This window comes from Hemiscyllium ocellatum, chromosome 12, assembly GCF_020745735.1.
Source record: "Hemiscyllium ocellatum isolate sHemOce1 chromosome 12, sHemOce1.pat.X.cur, whole genome shotgun sequence".
In the NCBI taxonomy this organism is placed as follows: Eukaryota; Metazoa; Chordata; class Chondrichthyes; order Orectolobiformes; family Hemiscylliidae; genus Hemiscyllium; species Hemiscyllium ocellatum.
This window is the reverse complement of record NC_083412.1, coordinates 79,944,561-79,971,088: the sequence shown is the minus strand read 5'-3', so window position 1 is coordinate 79,971,088 and position 26,528 is coordinate 79,944,561. Positions and strand designations below refer to the sequence as shown.

Here is a 26,528-nt window from a genome sequence, read left to right as displayed (position 1 = left end):
TTGAAATGGAAGATTATTTTATTAAATCTTCTATACACTAATGAACGTAAATCTCAAGGACAGTGATCACTGTACATTTGGTTGAACAGATTTACAGTAAAATCCAAAGGAAGTTACATAGGTTTGGATGATGCTGTTATATAGCTTCATTTATTAGTCTGCTGAGCTTCTGAATCTTACTTTTTGTGGACATATCAACATACTTATCACCAATGCTGACGATCATTCCACCCAGGACTGAAGGATCAGTCTAGAATTAAAAGAAAGTGATTTTCTTAAGAAGAAGAAATAAGCATGCAATCCTGTAGTTTCAAAGTCACATTGCATGATCATAGATAATATAAAATGCAAGTATATAACTTGGTTCTATTGATAACTCACCTCATTAAACAGCAAGCCATACAAATGAGAAAGATTTCAAGTCTCTGCCAAGTTTGTTGATTGCATCTGGGCAAGCAAACTGGCATTCTATTTGTTTAATATGGAGGTGAGGAAGGATGGCGGGGGAGGGGGGGGAGCAGATTGATGTAAATTTGGAAGTCATCAGAGCTTCTGATTGCTGTCTGGTAATTTCTACTGGAGGCATACTCATCTGAACAGCAAACAAGCAGCAGGCACATAAATGACAGAAGTGGCTGTTCTTATGGTTGAACAGCTTGTGATGCCCCCAGCCAGTACTTGTGATTCTCATGAAGCAGTAAGCAGAATCACCAATAATCCTAGTAACAAAATCAATTTTGATTTATTCATCCAATAAGTTGAAGTTTGAATCAGGCTAACATTACCATTAGCTTCCCACAACCACTATAGATGGAAATGTACCTTAGCAGCAGATCAACCCTCAGGAAGGGCAAGGTAAAAATGGCCAAAGAAGAAAAAAAATACAAATGCTGTTGACCATTTCATCTTTCTAGAATTGCTCCCTTTTGATTTTTCAATTTTATTGTGCTACTTTTTCTCGTACCTCTTCTGAGAGGAAAGAAGTTTATTAAACTATCACATCTGGGTTTAAGAGAAAGACTGAAAAATAAAGCAGTGTTTGCTGTGATTTGCTTATCCAGAAATGCACAATTCCAGACACTACATCACACAAAATCTACCGGTGACACCATATGCAAACAGTGCACTTCTCATGCACATTAAAGCACATGTGCTTTTGAAAATGCACCTAACATGTAAATAAAAATATTCAATGGTGAAAAATATCTGAATTGGCATGAACGATATGATAGTAGAGGATGAAGGGCAAAGTAACCAGAAGATACTGGGATCCAATCAAAATGAGCTTTTACCCCAAATGGAATAATAAATGATATCTATGTTAGTACTTTTAGAACATAAATTTTAAGTTTATATGCATGCCCATTCACTACACTGTGTCAAGTCTTCTCATTAAACATTTGTGCTCATATTTGTAATAGAACTTACTCGGGAAAACCTTTCACGTTGTAATTACTCTTTCCAATAATAATGCCAATATGGCATTAATGTTTTACTGCCACAAGATATCTAATAAACTTTTTTTCTTTTAAGTAATCAATCTTTTTTAGATACAAGTGTCAGTGAGCAGAGTGCTGCTTGCTAGCGCTGTTGATGAGATTTTCCATCACATCACTTCACTGACGACCAATGTAGACTGATGGGTTGGTAATTTGCCAAAGTCAGATTTGTCCTTGCTTTGTGTATACAGGACATACCTGGCCAATTTTCCACATTGTCGGGTAGATGCCAATGTTGTTGCAGTACTGGAAGAGCTCGACTAGGGGAGCAGCAAGCTCTCGAGCACAAGTCTACAGTACCATTGCCAGAACGATGTCAGGGCCTGTAGCCTTTGCAGCATCCAAAGCCTCCAACCATTTCCTGATATCATGCAGAATGAATCGAATGGCTGAAGATTGATAGCTGTCATGCTGGGGACCATTGGAGGAGATCAAGCCAGATCATCCACTTGGCACTTCTAGCTGAAGATTGCCTCAAATGCTTCAGCCTCATCGTTTGCACTGATGTGCTGGGCTCTTCAATCATTAAGGATGGGGATAGTTGTGCAGCATCCTTCTCCAGTCAGTTGTTTGATTGCCCATCACCGTCACAACTGAATAGAGCAGGATTGCAGAGCTTAGATCTCTCTGTCACTTGCTGCTTATGCTCTTTAGCACACAAGCAGTTTTGTTTGGTAGATTCACCAGGTTGACATGTATTGTGGGTATACCCGGTGCTATTTCTGCACTCATCATTGAATCAGCACTGATCCCCTGGCTTGATGGTAATGGTTGAGTGGGGAATGTGCCAGGCCATGAGACTAGAAATCGTATTGGAGTACGATTCTGTTGCTGTTGACGGCCCACAGCACCTTATGGATGCACAGTCGAGTTGCTAGATCTGTTCAAAGTCTGTCCCATTTAGCACAGTGATTGTGACACCTTCCATGTTGTGTGGCACTATGTGAAAGATGGGACTTCATCTCTGCAAGGACTATGCATTTGTCATTTTTACTGATATTGTCATGGAGAGTTACACCAGCAGTTGACAGATTTGAAAGGACAGGGTCAACTTTTGCTTGTTTTCTCTCCACTTGCTGCTGAGACAGTCTAGCAGTTATGTCCTTTAGGACCTGACCAGCTTCATCAGTAGTATTGCTGCCATACCACTTTTAGTGGTGGATGTTAAAGTCCCCCACCCAGAGCACATTTCCCCTTTGTCATCCTTAGTACTTCATTTGTTCAATATGAAGGAGTACTGATTCAATAACTGAGGGAAGACTGTATGTAGTAATCAGCAGGAGGTTCCCTTGCCCATGTTTAACCTAATATAATGAGACTTCATGAAGTCCACAGTCAAGGTTAAGGACTCCAAAGACAAAATCCTCCTGATTATATAACACTTAGCTAGTAGGACAGGAAGTATCCAAGGATGGTGGTATTGCGGTCTTGGACATAGTAAGGTATGCTTCTGAAAGTTTGACTATGTTACACTGCTGTTTGACTAGAGTGTGAGACAGTTCTCCCAATTTTGGCACTACCCCTCAAATATTAGTAAGGAGAATTTTGCCGGGTCAATGCGAGGTGGACCATCTGGTTTCATTTCATTGAGGTGCCTTCATAGTAATGAATACAACTGAGTGGCTTACTAAGCTATTTCAGACGGCAGTTGAGACATCAGCTGGTGTGGCTCTGGAGTCACATGGAGGCCAAACCAGGGTGAGGACGGCAGATTTCCTTTCCTTCACTATAGTGAACCAGATGGATTCTTCCAGCAATGGTTTCATAGACATCAGTAGATTCTTCGTTCCAAATTTAATTTATATTGGATTCAAATTTCACCAACTGCTATGGTGGGATTCTAACCCAGGTCTCCAAAATGTTTGCTGAGTTTCTAGATCAATAGTCTAGCAATAATACCACTGAACCATTGCCTCCTATTATGATCATGGCTGGTCATCCAATTGAATAGTCTATTCCCACTTTTCTCCCATACCCTTTGATCCCTTTAACCCCAAGTTTTACATCCAATTCCTTCTTGAAATCCAAGTTGCTTACTTAGATTTCCTTTAAAATGTTTATATACTATTCTCTTTACCAATTTCTGAAGAAAGATGTTTACCCTGAACTTCCTAATGAATTTATTAATGCTATCATATCACTTAGGATTCCAAACACTTCATAATCTCAACGCTGTCTATCAGGTCACCCCTTGGCTTTCTCCTTATTATTAAAACGAAACACAGCTAATTCTAGCCAATTGTTTGCACTTCAACTTACCTTTGTCTCCAATTTCAGAGTTTCACTTTTTTTCAGAAAACCACTGAGAGCAGATTTTAGCTCTGAAAGATTTGTTTCATCCAGGGGCTGCCAAAAGAAGAAAATAAAAATATCAATTTAAATTCAAATCATGTGCCTAATGCAGGAGATAGGGACTGCCGTTAAATGCATTCAGTGATCCATCTGCCCATGCCCAATTGCACCCAATGGGTTTACCATCTCTTCTACACCTTTCTGTCTGGACAAGAGTTGACTCTTGTTAGAACTTGGGTTGTAATGGTGCACTGAATCACAGATCCTGAATTACAGCTGAAAAGTCCCAAAAGGTAACTGCATTAGCAACTTCAATCAGATTTCTGGAATTTTCAATGACTCAACTGTTCAGCAAAAGAAACAGTGTAATAGCTATCACTTTATCTATTGAATTAACATCATTGTGATTACTATTTCCACTTTGACACAGAATGGTGTCAATTGGTTCAGTACTTTTGGTGTTATCAATATTCAAAACACCTGCTGGATGGGATTTAAAAGTATCACTACAGCGGCTTTGGCTATAAATGCAGACTTTCAGAGTTTTAAACATTCACTTATTAGGCTTGCAATTCCTTAAATGCTTCCGTTCTTTACATAGTTCAACTCACTTCACTATTAAGTTCAGTAATCTTTCTGCTTTCAACATAGCAAGTGGTTGGGCATATCTGTAGGTCCCAAGAGTGTGTTTCATTTCCTGCAAATCTATTACTAATGTTGGGATCAGTGACTGTTTCTCCCCTCATTTAATTTTCAGTGTGCTCACAGAGCTGGATTGAAAACTGCTACTCTAGATCTTGCTGATCCATACAGCACTCTAGTAAATTTGCTTTTTTCCCCTCTCAAGTTGCTCTACCTGTGTCAAAACTCAGCCATTTCCTGTTAACAATTAATTTCCTCTTGTTCTCTACATCAATTACCTCCTCTGCTCATTGAACTAGTTGCAAAAAGTGCATTTATTTTTGTAAATTCTTTTTTTTGCTCAAGCACTCCTGACTACAAACAATTCATTGGTTCATTATAGCTGAAGGTGTAAAGAACAAAATGTAGTCATTAACCAGCAGCACTAAGTTTTCATGTCATTATTCTCAATTCTCCTTCCTCTTTTCAAGACGTCTGGCCTCTATCATATTTAATCTTAAAATTTTTCTCTATTGCTAAAGTCAGTTCCAAGTGTTAAGTTTTTATTCTTCATGCTGAATAATGTGTTTCCCCTTCAACTATTAAATCTTCATCATTGGCACTCACTCACTAATTAGTATAATTGCCAACTATGAAATTTTGTGTTACTGGTCAAAGGTTCTGAGGGTTCTTGTGTGGCTGATGAGCCAGTTCTTTGAACTGCACCATCAACCAGACCTTTGGCAGGTGAAATTGGTCCTTGATCTTGAGACTGCTGACATTCCTTTCTCAGGCTCTCTTTTCTGTACCTCCCTTGCTGACTGATATTCTTGAAGAATTGTGTCCCTTTATCCAAGAAGTTCCTGAAGTCAGTTTCTTCTGAGCAAAGGTCTTCCAGATGTTGAGGTGTGTTGCATTTTTTGAGGCAATACTTCAGGGATCTTTGAAGCACTTCCTTGGTCCTTCTCTTGTTTAAGGCTATTAAGTCTTTGAAAAACACTGATCTTATAATGTTAAGATATAACAGAAAGTATCACCATTTGGTGATCTCTCTTTCACCTTCAACTTTTCTTTCCATTCTAAATATTTTCATCTTACAGTATTTTATTCTTGCATAGGCTGAAGCTTTCTCAAAGCTGTGTAATTTCTAATCATAAATTCCTGACTTTCAACTGGCTTCACCTCCCCCTTTAGTTTCTTCAAGAAAACATTTATTTTACAATTTGTCCCTCCATAGTGGTCAATATAGATGAGAAAAACTGCTCAGTGAATATGAAAGATTTTTAAAAATTTCTTCATGAATTGTGAATGTCTTTTGCTGCTCATTCAAAATTAGAATCAAAAGGTTGGCAGTGAGCTGCCTTCTTGAACCATTGCAGTTCACCTGGTGTCGACACTTGCAATTATAACACACCATTTATAGCACATTACAATTTTACACAAAATAACTAATTTCACCTGAGCAGTAGTCACTGAGCAGAGTACCTCCCCACGATGTGCGCTCATGATCTTGCTAAAAGCAGAAGCAACATCAGGAGTCTGGCGCAGCCGTCCATTCTCAGCTAACAGATCTGAAAAACAAATTTATATTATCATTACTTAATGCTTAGTCTGCATTCCAGGTATTACTACTTTTTAACTAAAATGAACAAGGATAAAAGAAAGATATGCTTTTCAGTCTAGTCTAGAGGTAGTAACTCATTGGAACTTGGTTCCAAGCTCACTGGCTGAAAGAGGATTTCAATCTCATATGCTATGACAATTAACATCTTTTTTGCAATACTCAGAGGAAACTCCCAGAATGTTGCCTGGGATGGAACATTTCAGCTACGAAGATAGGCATGAGTTACTTTCTTTGGAACAGAGACGGTTATGGGGGACCAGGCTTGAGGTGTATCAGGTTATGAGGAGCACGGACAAGGTGGATAGAAAGCAGCTGTTCACTTAGTTGAAGAGCATACGTTTTTAAAACTAAAAGGCATTGAGTGGATTTGAAGAATGTTTTCATTCCGAATCTGGAATGCACTACCAGGCAGTGTAGTTGAAGTGAGTAAATTTACAACAGTCTAAAAGTTCTTGGACAAACACTTGAAGTGTCATAACATTTAAGGTTATGCACCTAGCGTGGAAAAGAGAGACCACTGTAGATGGTAGTACACTTTTTGGCAGTTGAGACTTGACTGGCCTCTTCTGTACTATATGATTTATCATTCAAAGAAAACCCATGAGGAGTATTGTATTTTCCAAGAGAAAATTGGATAACTATTTGAAGCAGAGGATGATGTTAGATATAGGAAGGTGACATGACAATGCAATTAATTTTTAGACCCTGAATACAACAGCCTCCTTTCTCGCTAAAATAAAAAGTACTTTTTAGCCAAAAGACAAATGAGGTATCAGGATTTGTTATGCATTTTCTTTGCATATACTAGCCAAGAATTGATAATATTCTACTTGGACTTTATTGTTTTCAGTTTGTACCTTTAGTAGCAACTGATATTGTAGGTGTTGAGATGGAGTAAATGTCTTCACTTTACATGTAACTAGAGTAACCAGAAGCAAGTGTCCATTTTTTGCCTATAGGGTATTTGCCGACTAAATATTTTTGTCTTTATGAAGTAACAGTATTCATTTTGGATAGACATGATGTTGTAAATTGTTTGACATTAAAATTCCTGAAAATTTGATCGGATTACTAAAGTTGTATAGTTTATTTAAATATTCGGTTTTGCAATGTATGATTAGTGAAAATACTGTCAAGTGCAAAATTAGCATGAAGGTAACACAATCACTTACTGATAAAGTTGAGCATGGTTGGGGACACTTTCTGTTTCGACAGGACATCATTCACAGTTTTTTGCTTGATATTGCGCTTAATGTGAGGATTGGTGACCACTCCATAAAACTTGGGATCTTTCATTAATGACTGGAACATACACAGAGGATATGGAACTGTTAACAAGTTAAATCATAGCAGCATAAGAGGTTAATCTTTGAAAACTTATGTCTCTTTAGTTGCAATATACGATATTACTACATCAAGTTTTAAAGAAACTGAAGTTCTTGATATGGCAGCACTAAGGTTTTAGGTAGATTTGGGTTAAAAGAGGAAATATCTGCAAACACTTGAATAAATCCAACTACTGGCAAATATTCAAAATACAGGGTGCTTATGTTAAACGATGACAAGGAAACAGTAGGTAAAAACAATGTACATTATAGCAAAGCCACTCTTAAGTCAGGCATATTTAAACAGGTCGTTCTATTATAGCATGCATTTCGTTAACACTATTGACGAATTGGGGATGGTGTTTCTACAGTGCAAAGTTTTAAAACGTGTTGGCTATAATATAATTACATTGCCAACACTAAGCACTATTTTTAAAGCATGATTTTTCTATTACGGTGTTGCACAAGAATGCAACCATCGCATTATAGATAATCTGACTGTATTAAATGAAATATTTGGCATCCATAATAACAATTAGAGACAAGCCATTTGGAGACATGGTACACAGTCAATCTAAGGGCCAGGTCCCTCACACTTTAGCTCTCTGGGTGAAGAAATATGTACAAGGAAATAAAAGCACCTTCACAAATGGACCAGCACAACAAAAGGAAACTCCTACTATGGCTTTCAAATTAGCAACTGCTCTAATTTCTGAATATTATACTTTTTTAAAAAAAAAGAGTGGACATTCTACACACAAATATGTTTGCTATGTCACCAAGTTAATCTTTAATTTTGTCAACTGATCCAATGTCTGGGACTTTCATTTGAAGGAAACAACTATTTTAAAAGGTTTGCAGGAGTCACTTGACCTACAAAAATGTATAAGTTTCTCAAGTGGCTCACTTATGGCGAACACCACTTCTAGATCAAGCCAATATCACATAAATGCATAATAGCTCCTTCTTTGGTTCAACATTCAATTATTTTCGATTACACCTTTGTTGAAGTTCCCTGCAATGGTTTCAGTGTAGATAATGGTGTAAAACATTGTTGCAGAGGCAGAACTGAGATCCCTAACCTCTGTTATAAAGCTGTAAAAAGCAAGATAAAGAAAAGCAGGGAACCCTAATCATGGTATTGATTATTTGTGAATAGATTATGGAGTTACCTCTGCTTCTGGCAGATAAAGCATAGACAGACTGTTTACCTTTGCTTCTCACTGAAATGAAATTGATGAGTTAAAAGGCTTACACTGGAAAAAAAATGGGAGTGGTTTGACTTTATGAGTGCAGGTGCGCATAGCAGATGGATCACAGTATCATATTTGCATCAATCCTAGACACTTCATTTCGAAAAACATCTGACTGAATTTACAATGGATATGTCTAGGCAGCCCCCTTGAAGAATTTCACTTTTGCCAATATGGTTGGACTATTTAGGGGAAAAAAACCAAGGACAGTAAGCAACGTTTATGCTGCAACAATGGTTAGAGACAAAGCAAACTTACCAATTCCTAAATACAAAAGGGTGCTCAAGAAGTATCTTGATACCTTTGACTCGAAAATCTTTGTTAATCTAGACTGTCCCCACTATGTGTCAATAATCAGCTGTCCCTTGAACAAAAGTCCTCTTTGTGAAAAGCTGTGATTACAAACCTGCCTGTTTTTACGGAGAGGAATAACATCAAGAAAGGCTGTGGAATGGAGCTCTCTCTCAAAATGCTTTTCAAGCTTTGACTCCCTTTCTGATACATGTTTTATATATCACAAATATTGATGATTTTAAAGAACTTCAGGTGTCATTGCACTCACTCTAGAAATAATGGATTTCGGTTTTAACAGAAACGGTTTCCAGAAAGCAAGTAACTTCTGTCAGTTGTTTCACTTCTTGTGGCTTCAAGATACATATGAATGGAATTATTAAATAGTAAAACAAAGGACACCATTTGGGAGGTTGTTAGATCAACAATCCAATTTGTCCCACTTTCCTTGTATTCAATGACGCCATTACACCTTCAAGAAATTATTTAATTCCCTTCGAAGAATACTACTGAAGTTATACTACCCAAGCTAGCTCTGCATTCTAAATCCGAATCATAGAATCACAGAATCCCTTCAGTGTGGAAACAGGCCGTTTGGCCCAACAAGTCCACACTGACTCTCCGAAGAGTATTCCACCCAAACTGATACCCTATTACTCTATATTTACTCCTAAAGCACTTAGCCTACACATCCCTGAACGCTATGGGCAATTTAGCATCGCCAATTCACATAACCTGCACATCTTTGGACTGTGGGAGAAAACCAGAGCACCACGCAGACATGGGGAGAATGTTTTTCCTAGTGTTTTCCTTAGAATTTGGACACTCAAGCTGGGGATGTACTAATATTTATAGATTTGTAATAACATCCATGTCATTTTATTTGTTTTGTTAACTTGCCCCCTCATTTTCAAAGAATTATGCACAAAACCACAGGTGTCTGTTCTTGTATCCCTTTTAAAGTAATATGATTTGGCCTGCACCGTCTTACTTTGCTACACTGAATTACATCACCTGTCCTACTCTTTTGCCACACTATTCACCAGTCTCAAAGTAAGCTTAAAAAAAAGTTTGGCATTGCTTTTAAAATCAGAGTTTTCAACTTGCATTACTGAATCATTTGAAAAAAGGCCAATCTTCCAAGATATTTTATTGCTCCTTTGCTTTATATCTTTAAGCAGCATTATCAGCCAAATGCTTAGAAAAAAAGTGTCTAGCCCAAGGCTTTTGTCAATGCCCTTTCAGGCAGGTGTTACTTGATGGAGGCACCTGAGGCGATTTATTAATGTGAATTTTCTTTATCATGGAAAAACGTGCTACTTCTTCTCAATGTTGCTACCTTCTCAAGCACCAGAGATCATGAATTCTTATCACTCTATGACTATTTTATTTTACTTTATAGTTACTATTAAAACTCTAAACCTAATGTGGGAAGCTCTACAATTTTAAATGTTTATTTTTTTCATTTATATAAGGGGGATAAAGAATTGCTCACTCACAACAATCTTGTTTAGTTCCTGTTCCACTTGGTCCAGTTTCTTCTGCTTGCTGGCAGCAGAGTACAAAGCTGTGGCATATCTTCCTTCGACTCCATAAACTTGAATGGGCGGCTAGGAGTAAATACACACCATGTCTTAGTGCAGCAAATAATGTATGAAAATTAAATATACACAATATACAGTGAACTTGTCTAGTAAGACTTTTGTTATAGAATCTGTACGCTGTAGTAACTTAATTCATGCTAAAAAATTTGATCCGGTACAAACTGTCCCAGGTAACAGTTGTAATTCATCATCTGGATCTTGCGTAGAGTGGCAATCACTGAATTGCCGCTCTTGCCTACCTTTCTGCCTGTCTCATGGCTGCTCCATGTTTTTGGCCAGGTTGCTCAAGCTTGGAATGTTCAAAAATGTGGAAAGCAGCACCCATCCAATAATGCAATCAAATTGCTGTAGCAGACAAACACGAGTCATGATGCTTTTTACAGCAGCAGCTGGCAGTAGGCAAATTTAAATTTCTAGTGTGACTATTGGTGAATGGATAGAATGGTAGGGTGATGGATAGGTCAGTGTGAGTGATGGGTGGGTCAGCTGAGTAGTTATTCAGGGGTAGAATGTTTCTATATTACATTTGTAGGGTAATTATCCAGGTAAGAAGAGTGTGATGCTGAATAATCACAACTAGTCAGGCAGCGTCTGAAAAGCAGGAGAGTTGCGTTTTGAGCATAAGCTCTTCATCAGGAATTATGCTCGAGATGTCGACTCTCCTGTTCCTGGGATGCTGCCAGACCGGCTGTGCTTTTCCAGCACCACACTCTTCAACTCTGATATCCAGCATCTGCAGTCCTCACTTTCTCCTAATTATCCAGTTAAGTAAACTCTCAGCCCTAGTAAGGAGAATTGCCAATTGAAATCTCAAATTTCCCGGACAATTCCCACAGACATCAGTGCATCAGGACTTAAATGGGATTCCAACGCACATCTTGACTTGGATAGTGGGAACTGAATGCAGATGAAATAGGTGCAAAGGCAAGTGCTGAGGATAATGCAGAGTCTGCAGAGGGATGTAGACAAGTTAATATGTGTGTATGCACAAATTTGACAGATGGAGTAAGTGAGGCTATACACTTTAGCAGGAAAAGAAGAGCAAAATATTACTTAAATGGAAAACAACTGCAGAAAGCTGGATTCGGGGGGTCTGTATGCACAAATCACTAAAAGCTATTATAAAAGGTCCTACAGGTTATAGAGAAAGCAAATAGTTTCCTTTGAAATTAAGGCCAATATTCTGAGTGGAAAAATAAGGAGATCTTGCTGAAACTATACAAGACACGAGGTAGACTGACCCTACCTGTGAACAGTTTTGATTGCCTTATTTAAGGAAATGTACGTTGGAATTGGAGGCAGTCCAAAGAAGTTTCATTGGGTTAAACTTGGGTATGGAGGTATTGATAAATAAAAACATTCAACCAAAGGAGGACCAGTAACTTTGAGTCTTCAAAAAAAGAAACAATGCTTTCTATATTCACACCAACAGAAAGACCAAATGTTTCAAATTGGTCTATAAATTACTATACATCTGTCATTTGGGTACATAAACAAAGAAATTTATCTCGAGAAATATCCATCAAATTTGACAGTATTTGTGCACAAACAGTTAATATTTCAGGTCAATGATCTTTCATCAAAACTGGGACATGTAATAGGTGTTAAGTGACTTAGAATTTAGAATTTTGACTTAGGATTTCTACAGCGTGGAAACAGGCCATTCGGTCCAATAAATCCACACCGACCATTCGAAAGGCATCCTACGCAGACCCATCCCTTACCCTATCCCTGCATTTCCAAAGGCCAAAGAACCTAACCTACACATCTTTAAACCATGGGAGGAAACCAAACCATCTGGCAGAAACCTATGCAGACACAGGGAGAACGTGCAAACTCCACACACAGTCAGCTGAAGGTGGAATCTAATCCGGATCCCCAGAACAGTGAGACAGCAATGCTTACCACTGTGCCACCGTATTGCCAACAATGGAATTGGGACAGGGTGTAATATGCAAAAAAGAACAAAAGGGAAAGACTATAATGGAGTTGAAAGCAGGATTGATTAAATAACAAAAGGGTTCAAACATTAAAACTATACCTATTCAGAAATGCTACTAATTCAGCTGAATGTTTCCAGCATTTTTAATATTATTACTGTATTATGAGAAAGTCTTTGATTAAGAAGTCAATAAAATTATCCCATAAAAACACATTTGCAACTGGTATTATCAAAGTTAAAAGATAAATTATAAAACTTTAAAATGAAGCTAATTACATACCATGACTAGTTTGCTCACTGGCTTGACCACTGTCGTGCTGAAGTAACGGACCTAAAGTTGCCAAGGAAATATATCAGTGTTAATTCACATTAAGAGACATAGATCAAAGGTTAGAAAACAATGCAAGCCATTGAAGGAGATGATTTGGATAAATCACTCGGCACAAGTTCTTTTGGGGAGGGGGTGGAGACAACAGGAATACTTAATATATAAAATATGTTCTACATTCAGTCTCGCAGAAATAACAAAATATTTTACCAATACAGATGAGTCAGTCGCTTTCAAAGCCAACGCAATAGTTCCAGGTGGCAAAATTCAATGAGAACTCAAAAATCAGGATAGGGAGTAGTAAATCATTAATCCCCTTGAACCTGCCCCAGGCCTTAACGATATCATAGCTCAACAGATTTTAACCTCAAGTCTGCATTTCCGCTAACCCCCGATAACCATTCACCCCTAACTTAACTAGGATCTACCTACCTCTGCCTGAAAAGTATTTAAGAACCCTGTTTCCACTATATTTTCAGCATGAGAGTTCCAAAGACTCTCAGGCCTCAAATCTTTCTTGCCTGATCTCTGTTTTAAATAGATGATTTCTGGTTTTTAAACAGTGACTCCAAAATCTAAATTCCCTCATTCTCTTCACATAAAATCCTGGGGGGCCTTGGCAGGTTAGATATGTTTCAATTACTTTTCTAAGCTCCAACAGATAGAAGCCTAGTTTGTTCAATCTTTCCTCATAAGACAACCCACTCATTCCAAGTTTTAATTGAGTAGACCTACTCTGAACTGCCTTCAAAGCACTTATATCCTTCCTTAAATAGGGTGACCAATACTGTGCACAGTATTCCAGCATTCCAGATGTGGTCTGACTAGTGCCCTGTATAACTGAACCTTAACCTTGCTACTTTTCTATTCAATTCTCCTTGTGGTAACTGATAACAGATAAATGATATTAGTTTTCCTACTAACGTGCTATACCTGTATACTAATCTTTTGCAAGTGTAGTTACAGTAACTGTGGGAGGTGGTGGATTTGTGATAGTTTGAGGTGTACAGTCTGACCTCACAACTGGAATGAGTGAAATCAAAGGGAAGAGAACAATCAAATAATGATCAGATGAAATTGAAAGATTAGAAATTGGAAGCAAAATTGATACATTTGTCTAATTCCTGACAAAAGCAGGAAGACATCAACATATTGGAAAAAAGATCTGTTGGTGGGGGCTCATGTAGGACTGAAACAAATCAAAACTATCACCATGGGTACCTGATGGATCCCAGCAACACCTGTCTCTTCGAGAGGAATGTGGAACCTTCTTTCTTCCAATTCTGCTTGGGTCCCTAGCAACATTTTCGCAAAAACATTGATAATGTCTTCTGTGCTGTTTCCTGTTCTTAATTGGAAAAATTCATGTTTTCCATCCTTCTCTCACCTTCAACCAGTGCACTATGAGGATAGCTTGCCCTCCAATATCATTACAAACCACAGACTCCCTCAGTAACCTTGACTACAGTAACCTCAGTAACCCCACACATTCCTGCAAGAATTCCATTCCATTAATTTTCTCCAGCTCTGTCACATCTGTTCTGATTATGCCAACCTGCACTGGGGTGCCTCAGACATGTCCAATCCAACTCCTGCATCTCTGCATTCACCATCTTCTCCCTCCTTCCCAGGATAATACGATTTTACAACAGACTAGTCTTCACATTCAAAGGATCATCCTCCACCATTTCTGCAACCACAAGGTGCCACCACAAAATACACCTTTTCCTCCCTTCCACTGTCAACATTCTGCAGAGACCATTGCCTTTGTTGACACCCTGGTTCACTCCTCTATCACTCCTTACACTTCTTCATGCCCCCATGGCACCTTCCAGAAGTTGTAATGCTTGCCCTTTCACCTCCACCCTGCTCACTTTCTAAGAATCATATCAGAAGCATGTTGTGAAACTTGAAAGGATTCAGAGAGATTTACATGGATGTTGCCAGGGTTGGAGCTACAGGAAGAGGCTGAATAGGCTATGTATGTTATCCCTGGAGCATCGGAGGCTGAGAAGTGACCTAATAGAGGTTTATAAAATCATTAGGGGCGTGGATAGGATAAATAGTTAAGGTCTTTTTCCCTGGGGTGAGGGAGTCCAGAACTAAGGGCACAGGTTTAGGGCAAGAGGGGAAACATTTAAAAGGGACCTAAAAGGCAACTTTTTCTTGCAGAGGGTGGTGAGTGTATGGAACGTGCAGCCAGAAGAAGTGGTGGAGGCTGGTATAATTACAACATTTAAAAGGCATCTGGATGGGTATATAAATAGAAAGGGTTTAGAGGGATATGGGCCAAGTGGGACTAGATTAGGTTAGGATATCTGGTCAGCATGGATGAATTGGATTGAAGGGTCTGTTTCCATGCAGTACATCTCTTTATACATCTAGGACTCAAGACTGAATTCTGCATCTTGAGAATCGGGCAGCATGATATCTGTCCTCCATTTTACTTACATAAAAAGTAGGAGTTAGAGTGGTGTGTTTGGCTCTTTGGGCCGGTTTCACCATTCAATATGGTCATGGCTGATCATCCAACTCAGTATCCTGATCCCATCAGTCCTAAGAACTATGTCTAACTCCTTTTTTGAAAACATACAATGTTTCAGCTTCAACCGCTTTCTGTAGCAGAGCATTTCACAGGTTCACCAAGCTTTGCATGAAGCTTTGCGGGCGGCACGGTGGCACAGTGGTTAGCACTGCTGCCTCACAGCGCCTGTAGACCCGGGTTCAATTCCCGACTCAGGCGACTGACTGTGTGGAGTTTGCACGTTCTCCCCGTGTCTGCGTGGGTTTCCTCCGGGTGCTCCGGTTTCCTCCCACAGTCCAAAGATGTGCGGCTCAGGTGAATTGGCCATGCTAAATTGCCCGCAGTGTTAGGTAAGGGGTAAATGTAGGGGTATGGGTGGGTTGCGCTTCGGCGGGTCGGTGTGGACTTGTTGGGCCGGAGGGCCTGTTTCCACACTGTAAGTCTAATCTAAATCTCTCTTCATATCAGTCCTAAATAGCCTATCCTATACTCTTAAACTGTGACCACCCCCCCCCCCCCCCCCCGGGTTATGTAATTCCCTCTAATCTTGTTAGAATTTTGTAGGTTTCTATGAGACCCTTCTAAACTCCATTGAATATACTCCAAACCAATTCAATCTCCCTTCATACATCAGTCATGGCAACCCAGGAATCAGACTGGCTAACCTTCAATGCACTCTCTGCATAGCCAAAACATTTTTTTCCTCAGATAAAGAGAACAAGCAAGTGTAGGCAATTCATCGCTTTGAGCCTGCTCCACCATTTGATATGATCATGGCTAATCTCATTTTGGCCTCAATGCCACTTTCCTGCCTGATCCCCATAACCCTTCTACCAATTTCTAATTAAAATCTATTTATCTCTTTCTTAAATTTAATCAATATGCCAGCATCCAGAGCACTTAGGGGGAGTGAATTCCACAGATTCATGACCCTTTGAGGGAAGGGCTGAAAATGTGTTGCTGGAAAAGCGCAGCAGGTCAGGCAGTATCCAAGGTACAGGAGATTCGACGTTTCGGGCATAAACCCTTCTTCAGGAAGGCTTATGCCCGAAACGTCGAATCTCCTGTTCCTTGGATGCTGCCTGACCTGCTGCGCTTTTCCAGCAACACATTTTCAGCTCTGATCTCTAGCATCTGCAGACCTCACTTTCTCCCCTTTGAGGGAAGGGTTAATTTCTCCTCATCTGCATTTAAAATCTGTTCCTTTATTCTAAAACCAAGACCTCTTGTTCTAAGCAATCAAAAATTCACACAAAACTCCTGGTACGGTCTCAGCAAGGCCCTATATACTTTCAGCAAGACATCCCTGCTCTTATACTTGAATCTTCTCACTATGAAGACTAACACACCATTTGCCTTCCTCATGGCATCCTATATTTACATGCTTACTTGCAGCAAGGACACACAGATAGTGCAAAGATCTGAGGCTCACTTACAGATCCCTGGGGAATATCACTTGGCTTATTAATAACTGACTAGGAAAAAAGATTTTCTATAGGTCTCCAACATCTCAATCAACCAATTACTGACATGGCACAAGGTCACCCATAATTCTGTAAGCTCTCATGTTTATCAATAATGTTTTGTGCAAAATCTTATTAATGCCCACTGGAAATCCAAACAAACATTACACACACTCCCCAGTACACCATCTTAAAATAAATCAATTAAAGTATGACTACACAAAAGAAAAGTCCAATCAGCTACACTTGTCCGAATGCTCAGTTACTGTATCTGACAGTAGGTTCAGTAATGTTTCCACAATTGATGAGGATTATACCTGCTTCTACCACATATTTTGGCAGCTCATTCCATATATGCACCACCATATGTGTGAAAAGGTTGCCCTGACTAGGAGAAGGTGAGGACTGTAGATGCTGGAGATCAGAGTCAAAAAGTGTGGTATGGAAAAGCACAGCAGATCAGGCAGCATCTAAGGAGCAGGAGAATCAAAGTTTCGGGCATAAGCTTTTCATCAGAAATTTCATCAGAAATTTGGTACAATAATCAAACCTTTTTTGGTTTGATTTATTGTACCAAAGTACAGTGAAATGTTTTTGTAAGTACAGGCAGATCATAACATACAGCATTTAAACAGAGCAAGGCATACAATGTTACGACTGAACAGGAAATACACAAAAACAAGATCAACATTTGAAATTAGAGAGGTCCATTCAGCGATCTAATAACAGCATGGAAGTTGTTCTTGAACCTGCTGATGCATGGATTTAAGCTTCTGTATCTTCTGCCTTGACAGAAGAGGTTGGAAGAGTGTTTTACTGGTATGGGAGAGGTGTTTGATATTGCTGGAAACCTTTCTGTGGCATGAGAAGTTTAGATGGAGTCCAAGGATGGGAGGTTGGCTGTTGTGATGGTCTGTGCTGTGTACATAAGGTTTTGTAGTTCCTTACAGTACAGGAAAGAACACGCACCATTAAAAGCAGACAGACAGAATGCTTTCTATGATTCATCTGTAAAAGTTGGTGAAGGTCCTTATGGACATGCCTAATTTCCTAAGTCCCCTGAGGAAGAGGAGACCTTGTTGTGCCTTCTTGACCATCTCATCTAAGTGGAAGGTCCAGGACAGTCATCATGGCCAAGTTAGGCTAAAGGATTTGTTTCCATACTATAAGACTCTTTGAAGATATTTTCCTTGTATCATGCTTTTCAATCTAAAAGGCACAATTCCTGAATTGTATGGAGTCCTTTATTTGAAGGCTTTTGGTGCTTTTCAGGCACCCTTTGGAAAAGTGCTAGTGGATGAAGTGTCGTGTTGAGACTGAGACTTGAGACTTTGTAGGTCAGGAGAATAAGGAGTGTTATAGTACTGTGTAATTCATAGAGATAAAAATATCTTACCCTACCTAAAATTGTGCAAGCCAAAAAAAAAAATCTGTCTCTTCACTGAGTCAGTCAACTGTAGTCAGGATATAACCATGATAATTTGTATTAGTTTTGTTGAACTAGACAAATTAGAAAAGGAAAAACGAAAAGGAAAACAATCAGGATACAGTTATTCTGAAGAATGTCACTTGACCTGAAATATTAACTCTTCAGATGCTGTCAGATCTGCTGAGTTTTTCAAGCATTTTCTATTTTTGTTTCTGATTTTCAGCATCCACAGTTCTTTCAGTTTCTTATTCAGGATATAGTAGCTTTGATTGCTACAATCTGCTTCGAATGCCTTACTGAAGTCCATATAGATCAACAATGTTAAACATTGAGGGCTTTGACTATCATCAGTAATCAGAACATCAGTTATTCCACTCTTCTATCCACATACAGATCAGAATGTGGATTAAATCAGAGAAACCTTGTTCTGATGGAGCCCAATCAATATTGATAGTTTACCAGCAAATAACTTGGTGGCATCATCACCACAGGAAGCTGATAGATGATCATTGCATAGAATAACATTAGATTTTATAATCTGGAGGTACATGATTGTGTTAGAGCTCAGCTGGAACAACCGTTTTGCGTAGCATCCGATTCTAAAATCGGAGAGTCCCTATAGGGTGGAAGCAGGCCATTTGGCCCTCTAGGTCCACACCAACCTTCTGGATATCCAACCCAGATCCTCCCCAAAATAACCATGTATTTCCCACAGCTAGTCCTCTTAAGCCTGCACATCCCTGGACACAATCAACAATTTAGCATAGCCAATCCACCTAACCAGCATGTCTTTGGGCTGTGGGAGGAGACCCGGTGTACAAAGGTATCTTGATGTATGGACAGCACGTTCTTTGAGCCTTTTTTTCCCCATTATGCCAAGTAAACTCAGCTGCATAATGTTACATGGAGTGAACAGATTTGGATGAGTACTTGCATCTCTGATGAAGGGGAGCCTTGTGAGGGATTACCTCCTCATTGCATTTATCAGTCTCTTGCAATTTCCATGATGGAAGATGGGCATTTTAATGATACCATTTAGTAGATAGCTGGCTGCTCCAGCACTTTTCTTGACTTGATGCAGTAGGGTCAGTTTTTTTAAAAATCAATAGGCTGTAGTTTTATCTGCGCGAAATGGGTAATGCAAATGCTGGAGATTAGAGTGGTGCTGGAAAACCGCATCAGGTCAGGCAGCATCAGAGGAGCAGGAAGATTGATGTTTTGGCAATAGCCCTTCATCAGGTAGTTTTACCTGGTTGTGTTCATAACTTGTTACTTTTAGTATCTCCATGCAAGCAAATGTGCACTTCAGTTTGGTACACGACCCAGTTCCAATGTAGATCTTGTGCTGTTCTGTCAGTTTGGTTTCAAATATGCAGTGAACTCAAACCAGTCTTCTGATTTAGTGGAATAATGGATGGGATAAGCCACAGATTGAAAGATTCTGAATCATCCATTCTGTTGAAGCTGACAAAGTTGGGAGCGTGTTGCTGGGAAAGCACAGCAGGTCAGGCAGCATTCAAGGAGCACGAGAATTGATGTTTTGGGCATAAGCCATTCATCAGGAATGAGGCTTATGGGCCGGGGCTGAGAGATAAATGGGGAAGGGCAGGAGGTCTGGAGGGCAGTGCTGATTTGGAGGCTTGGGGCTGGGATAACGTGGGGGGAGGAGAAATGAGGAAGTTGTTGAGATCTACATTTATCCCATGTGGTTGCAAGGTTCAAAGGCAGAATATGAGACCTTCTTCCTCCAGGCATGGTAACACAGTTTGGCAGTGGTGGCGGCAGCCCAGGACCTGCATGTCCTTGACGGAGAGGGAGAACGAGTTGAAGTGTTCAGCCACGGGGTAATGGGATTGTGGGTGTGCATGTCCAAGACGCTCTCCAAAATGATCCGCAAAAAAAAAAGGCGTCCGGTTTCCCCGATGTAGAGGAGACCACACCAGGTGCAACAGATATAGTAGATGACATTGGTAAAGATACAGGTAAATTTCTGAAGGATGTGGAAAGATCCCTTGGGGCCTTGGACAAAGGTGAGAGGAGTAGTGTGGGTGCAGGTTTTGCACTTCCTGTGGTGGTAGGGAAAGGTGCCAGGAGGGGGGTGTGGGCTGATAGTGGGTGTAGATCCGACGAGGAAATGGTCTCTCTGGAATGTTGATAGGGGTAGAACTGGAAATATATCTTTGGAGGTGGCAGAGGTGCATGAAGTGAAAGAGATGTGCTGGAGGGCATCATCAACTACCTGGGAAGGGAAGTCGTGATCATGGAAGAAGGAGGCCACCTGGGACTTTCTGAGGTGGAACTGGTCATCCTGGAAACAGATGTGGCTGACAACCAATCAAATTTTATAGATTTGTTCTTAATTGTTTTCTATTAGCACGCTGGTACATCAATTTCCATACAATGCAAACATTAAATTTGTTTACCTAAAGCTTATTAAAATTTATTTCTGCTTCTCTAAAACATAGTTACCAAATAAATACCCAACTGAATGAATTCTGAATTTTAAGGGTCACGTTTAAATTTGGAGTTAAAAATGGTGTGTAAAGTCCTCTACATTTAATGCGAAGCAGAAAAATCTTAACGTTATAAAAATCGAAACCATGAATGATCCTGTCAATTACGAACGTTTAAATTGATTACCAGCATCTAGCAAGTAGGTTTACTAAATTAAATCTAGGGAGACTAAAATAAAACATTAGAAGCAACAGAACATTTAACAATTTGTGCCAATGAACTGAACTAAGTTCTCTCTCCATCACCTTCAGTCCGAACTGTGTCGCCACCGCCATCTTCTTTCTCCAAACGTAGGTCAACCCAAGACCTTGTCGCCACCAAAGGAAGGCTCTCTGCACATGCGTGGCTGTTGCATCTAGGGATATGTAGGCGATTGCAGGGAACATGCGCGTGGAGGGCCGAGCTCAGTGGGGTGAGGACTGCAACTCCCGGCGTCCACTGCAGGCTAAGGTGGCGAACGACTCTCGCGAGGAACAACCTGGTCCTTCCTCATTTCCATAGAAACGGATTTCATATCTGGGAGGAAGTCGATAGTTTGGAAGGAGAATTTTCTAGAACACAGGTTTTGTAATCAGCATTAAAGGGAGGACGTGTAATTTTTTTGAAAATGGTCGGTAATTATAGTTAAGAAAAATTTCATGTGGAAGTTAATGGTTTCTGGTAAAATGTGATTTGCATTTATAGAAATATCTGACTTATGCTTTTTCCCCATCGTGTAATTCTTCAAACCGAAGTTTCCCCTCAACGTTAGTAAGGCCCCTCGACTGAATCTGAACAATTTCCTGTACTTCAGCTCTTATTTCCTCTTTCTCATTCTCCCCCGCCCGCAAAAACTCCCGCTAAAATACAAACGAAAAAACAATTTTGGTAGAGAAGAGAAAAACAGCAAATTCACGGAAAGGTTGAGCTAGATTAGAGATTACACGTTGCAAAAAAAGGGAAAGAGCGTGGTAATGGCAGTAGGAAAGGGAGGTAACACCTGTTCTAGACCTCACAGCAGAACACAAGTTAGTTCCGCTGAAAACAAAACAAGAAAACCTGACGAGGGAGTTGGAGAAATAAAATGGAGTATAGAGTTCATTGAACTTGTTGCACCCAATGCCAAGTCTAGAGGGTTGAGTAGTACCTAAGGAGAAAATGTGATGCTAATCTTCTAGCTTCTGTTGGGCTTCAGCGTGACACTGCAACAGGCTACAGATAAACGCAAGCATGAGAGGAAGATGATTTACAAAAGTGACAAATGACTGAGGTCACAGTCATGGTTGCAGACTCAATGCAGCTGTTTTGCAAAGTGACCATTAATTGTGTGTTTGGTCTCTGGCGTACAGGTCATAACATTGTGAGCAGTGAATACAGTAGACTAGTTCGAATCAAGTCCACAGTAATCAGTAATTCATGTGGAAGGGGTTGGGATTCCCTAGGGTGGCTCAGTAGTTAGCACTGCTGCCTCGCAGCGCTAGGGACCCGGATTCAATTCCAGCCTCTGCCGACTGTCTGCTTGGAGTTAGCACATTCTCCCGTGTCTGCGTGGGTTTCCTCCAGGTGCTCTGGTTTCCCCTCTCAGTTCAAAGATGTGCAGATTAGGTGGATTGGCTATGATAAATTGTCCATCGTGTTAGGTGCATGTCAGAGGGAAATGGGTCTGGTGGGTTACTCTTCAGAGGGTCAGTGTGGACTTGTTGGGTCAAAGGGCCTGTTTCCACACTGTAGGGAAGCTAATCTAAATCATCCATCTTTTCAATATTATCTTCCATCATATCTAATACTTGGAAGTATGATCTCACCATCACACTTTGCAACACCTCTTACTGCATTTCAAAACGTTGACAACCGCAAACTTAAAACTTGCTTTTATATAGAACCTTTCACAAACAACACTCCATAGCCAATGAAGTTGCTTATCAGAAATAAGATAATATGGTAACATATTTACACAAAATTTCACAACTAACAATGAAATATCAGTGCAACACTTTGTAGTATTACAGGGAAGTGCAATCTAGCTTCCTAAATTTGATTCTCAAGCCTGGAACAGAGTTAAACACACATACACTGCCTTTGAGCCAAGATTACTCTCAACTGAGTCTGTGAGCTGTTGTGGTGAGGTAAGTTGCATAAGTACAAAGATAGAAAGTACAATTAGTATTTTTAATGCTGTATTTTAACTTTTATATATATTAGGTTACGTTGGCTAGGGTATTGGTGAAACATGTTCAAATAATGACCGAAATTGGTGAGTGGCAAAAATAGCCTCTTCAGCAACTACAATTGCACAAATTTGAGGAGGCAATAGATTCCCGAAATACAGTTCTTATATTAGTCCCTTTATACATAATTAGAGTCATAGAGATGTATAGCATGGAAACAGAGCCTTTGGTCCAACTCATCCATGCCGAATTAATTGATATAGTCTCATTTGCCAGCACTTGGCCCGTATTCCTCTAAACCTTTCCTATTCACATACTCATCCAGATGCTTTTTAAATGTTGTATTTGTATCTGCCTCCAGCAGCTCATTTCATTCATGTACCAATCTTTGCATGAAACAGTTGCCCCTTAGGTCCCTTCTAAAAGTTTTCCCTCTCACCCTAAATCTATGCATCCCAATTCTGGACTTACCCCACCCCAATTCTTACATACATTAAAGTTCCATCACGATGGTATTACATTGTTTAATCTAAAGTACACAAAGCTTTGAGATAGGAGATGAGTTAAATATGTGTTAAATGGAGGCTGTTACTTCTGATGGAATTGCGAGCGTCTGGTTTGCGTGCATAATTTAAAAAGTGTCAGTCCTTTTGCCTTTTAAGTTAGTAAATGTTAGTAAAAATACTAGGCCTATCTACTCTAAATAAGTTAGAAGTTATATCTGTACTTAATAAAAGAATAAAGGATATTAAACTGATTGCTGCAGCTGGATTGTGAGATTTGATTAATACTTGTTGTTGTGAGTTTGATTCATTCATGCAATTTCACATAAGGACTGCTTTTGACAGTTTCTTAAAGGAATTGGTGCCCAGTTAAAAGCTGCAAACTAATTGAAGAAACTGTTTGATGTTGTGTAATCTTTTCAGGTCTGAGAGATGGTTGGTAAGTACTGATTAGTATTAAGGTTTTGTGGAGACTTGATGGGGATGATATTGTTTATAATACTGACACCTATTCAGACTGTCATTTTGATGTCGAAATATGTCTGATAAGGGTCAAAGGTGGGAAGAAGCAGTCTTGGGTTTGGAAGTAATGTTTTAATTTTAGTCTATCTTGCAATAATAAAATGTGTAACAAAACTGCAGTTTTATGAACAAATGAATGAAACCATGTTATAGTAGGGAGTTATGAATGAATGAAAGAAACAGGGATGTGGTATTTGCTTGTGCGTGGGTTAGTAAAGGAGTTATGAATGAGTAAGTGTAAAGTGCTTGTGACATCATATACAATATCTCATAGTATGTAGTATATTTCTTGTTAGATTTCTGCAGCAGTTTCTTAGAGAACATACAATGTTACAGCGCAGTACAGGCCCTTCAGCCCTTGATGTTACGCCGACCTGTGAAATTAATCTGATGCCAATCTAACCTACACCCTTCCATTATTATCCATATGTATGTTCAATGCCAATTTAAATGTCCTTAATGTCGGTGAGTCTACTACTGTTGCAGGCAGGCCGTTCTTAGCTCCTACTCCTCTGAGTGAAGAAACTATCCCTGATCTCTGTCCTAAATCTATCACCCTTTAATTTAAAGCTATGTCCCGTCGTGTTAGCCTTCAGCATCTGAGGAAAAAGGCTCTCGCTGTCCATCCTATCTAACCCCCTGATTATCTTATACATCTTGATTAAGTCACCTCTCAATCATCTCTCCAATGAAACAGCCTCAGTTCCCTCAGTCTTTCCTCATATGACCTTCCTTCCATACCAGTCAACATCCTAGGAAATCTGTGAACCCTTTCTTCTTAACAATCAATTTTTCAATGTATAATTTCAGTTACATCACACTGCAAATTTTTGCTATAAATTCTGTGTTACCATCAAGTCCTCCACTATCACCTGATGAAGGACAGTCGCTCCAAAAGCTAGCATGCTTCCAATTAAACCTGTTGGACTATAACCTGGTGTTGTGAGATTTTTAACTTTGTCCACCCCAGTCCAAATCATAACAATTTTATCATTAGCCCAGTACTCTGCATTCCTGTTACTTCTTCCAAAGTGAACTACCTCTCACATTTCTGCATTAAACTCCATTTGCCAATTCTGCATCTTATCCATGTCCCTCGATAACCCACAACATCCTTTGGCATTAACCACAACACTGCCTGTCTTAGTGTCATCCAAAAATTAATTAACTCATCCTTCTACGCTCACGTCCAGATTATTTATAAAAATGATAAACAGCAGTGGCCTCAAAACAGATCTTTGTGACACACCACTGGTAATTGAGCTCCAGGATGAATATTTTCCATCAACCACCACCCTCTGTCTTCTTTCAGCTAGCTAATTTCTGATCCAAACTGCTAAATAACCGTCAATCCCGAAACTCTGTATTTTGTGCAATAGCTCACTGTGTGGAACCTTATCACATGCTTTACTAAATATACACCACATCAACCACTTTACCTTCATCCACGATTTGCTTCGTTCAGTTTTGCATTAACTAAGGAACCAGATTACTGAACATTTATTTAATAGCATTCCAATATATTTGAATTCAACTTAACTTTTAAAAGGGTGAAACACAAAATGTACTAAGATTCTGGATATAAGTAAGTCTGACTTCAAACCGATAGGACAGTCTGTCCACAGTAAACTGGACAAATGTTATGGGTAAAATGACAGCTGATTAACAGGAAGTGGTCAAAAACAATATATTGCAACACAGAACCAGTTTAGAGACCTAGGGGACAATAAGTACTTTCTGAAAAAAGACAGTGAAGGACAACTGAAAAGGTAAGAGACTGCATAAAACTGTATATATGAAAGAGCACAGGAAGCTGCAGTCGTTGAAGTTCAATGATCAAGAGTATGCAGAAGGAGATATAATACTGAAGGATGTTGCAGAAAGTCATGGTTAAACTTAAAAAGTACAATATGGAAACTAAACATTTTCCAAACAAAACATATTTTGTATAATTGAGGTCAATAGATTTTTCTTAGGTAAGGATATTTATCAAGCAATATGAAAGAACAAAGGGATATTCACTGCATTTAAGTTTTTGATTCTGACAAATTCAATGATTGTTTTGATAAACATCTGGTGAAAGAAAGACTGGAAGAGTTGGACTACGTAAACTGCAAGTTTGAATAACCAGCATGGACCAAATGGACTAAATGAAATCAACAGTCCTTCAATTGCTTAAGGTAGTATTAGAGCTTAAAACCCATGGCATAATTTTTAAAAAAAAATGAATGGCAGAACACAGGAAATCCAAAAAACTGCAGACACCAAAGATGTGGTTTTAGCGAGTTTTGAGAAAATGTGTAACTCGGGTTGAGGTTCTGGATGTATGTTTGCTCGCTGAGCTGGAAGGTTCACTTCCAGACATTTTGGCACCCTACTAGGTAACATCTTCAAAGGGCCTCAGGCAAAGCACTGCTGATGAGTCCTGCTTTCTATTTATATGCTTGGGTTTCTTTGGTTGGTGATGTCATTTCCTGTGGTGAAGTCACTTCCTGTTCTTTTCCTCCGGGGGTGGAAGATGGGTTCTAACTCGATAGAGTTTGTTGATAGAGTTCCGGTTGGGATGCCATGCTTCTATGAATTCTTGTGCGTGTCTTTGTTTGGTTTGTCCTAGGATTGTGGTTTCTTCAATGTTCTCAAGACCACT

The 26,528-nt window shown here is 39.5% G+C and overlaps 1 protein-coding gene across 1 annotated transcript; it reads right to left on the bottom strand.

The window, feature by feature from the left end:
- atp5po (ATP synthase peripheral stalk subunit OSCP) lies at nt 1–21,059 on the bottom strand. The gene is made up of 7 exons (XM_060833199.1): nt 20,955–21,059; nt 12,732–12,782; nt 10,405–10,515; nt 7,209–7,338; nt 5,871–5,983; nt 3,759–3,845; nt 1–250 (listed from the first exon to the last, which is right to left on the bottom strand). Exons 1-7 carry the CDS (start codon nt 20,982–20,984, stop codon nt 137–139), a joined length of 636 nt encoding a protein of 211 aa, XP_060689182.1. The 5' UTR covers nt 20,985–21,059; the 3' UTR covers nt 1–136.
- Nucleotides 21,060–26,528: the final 5,469 nt, after the last annotated feature.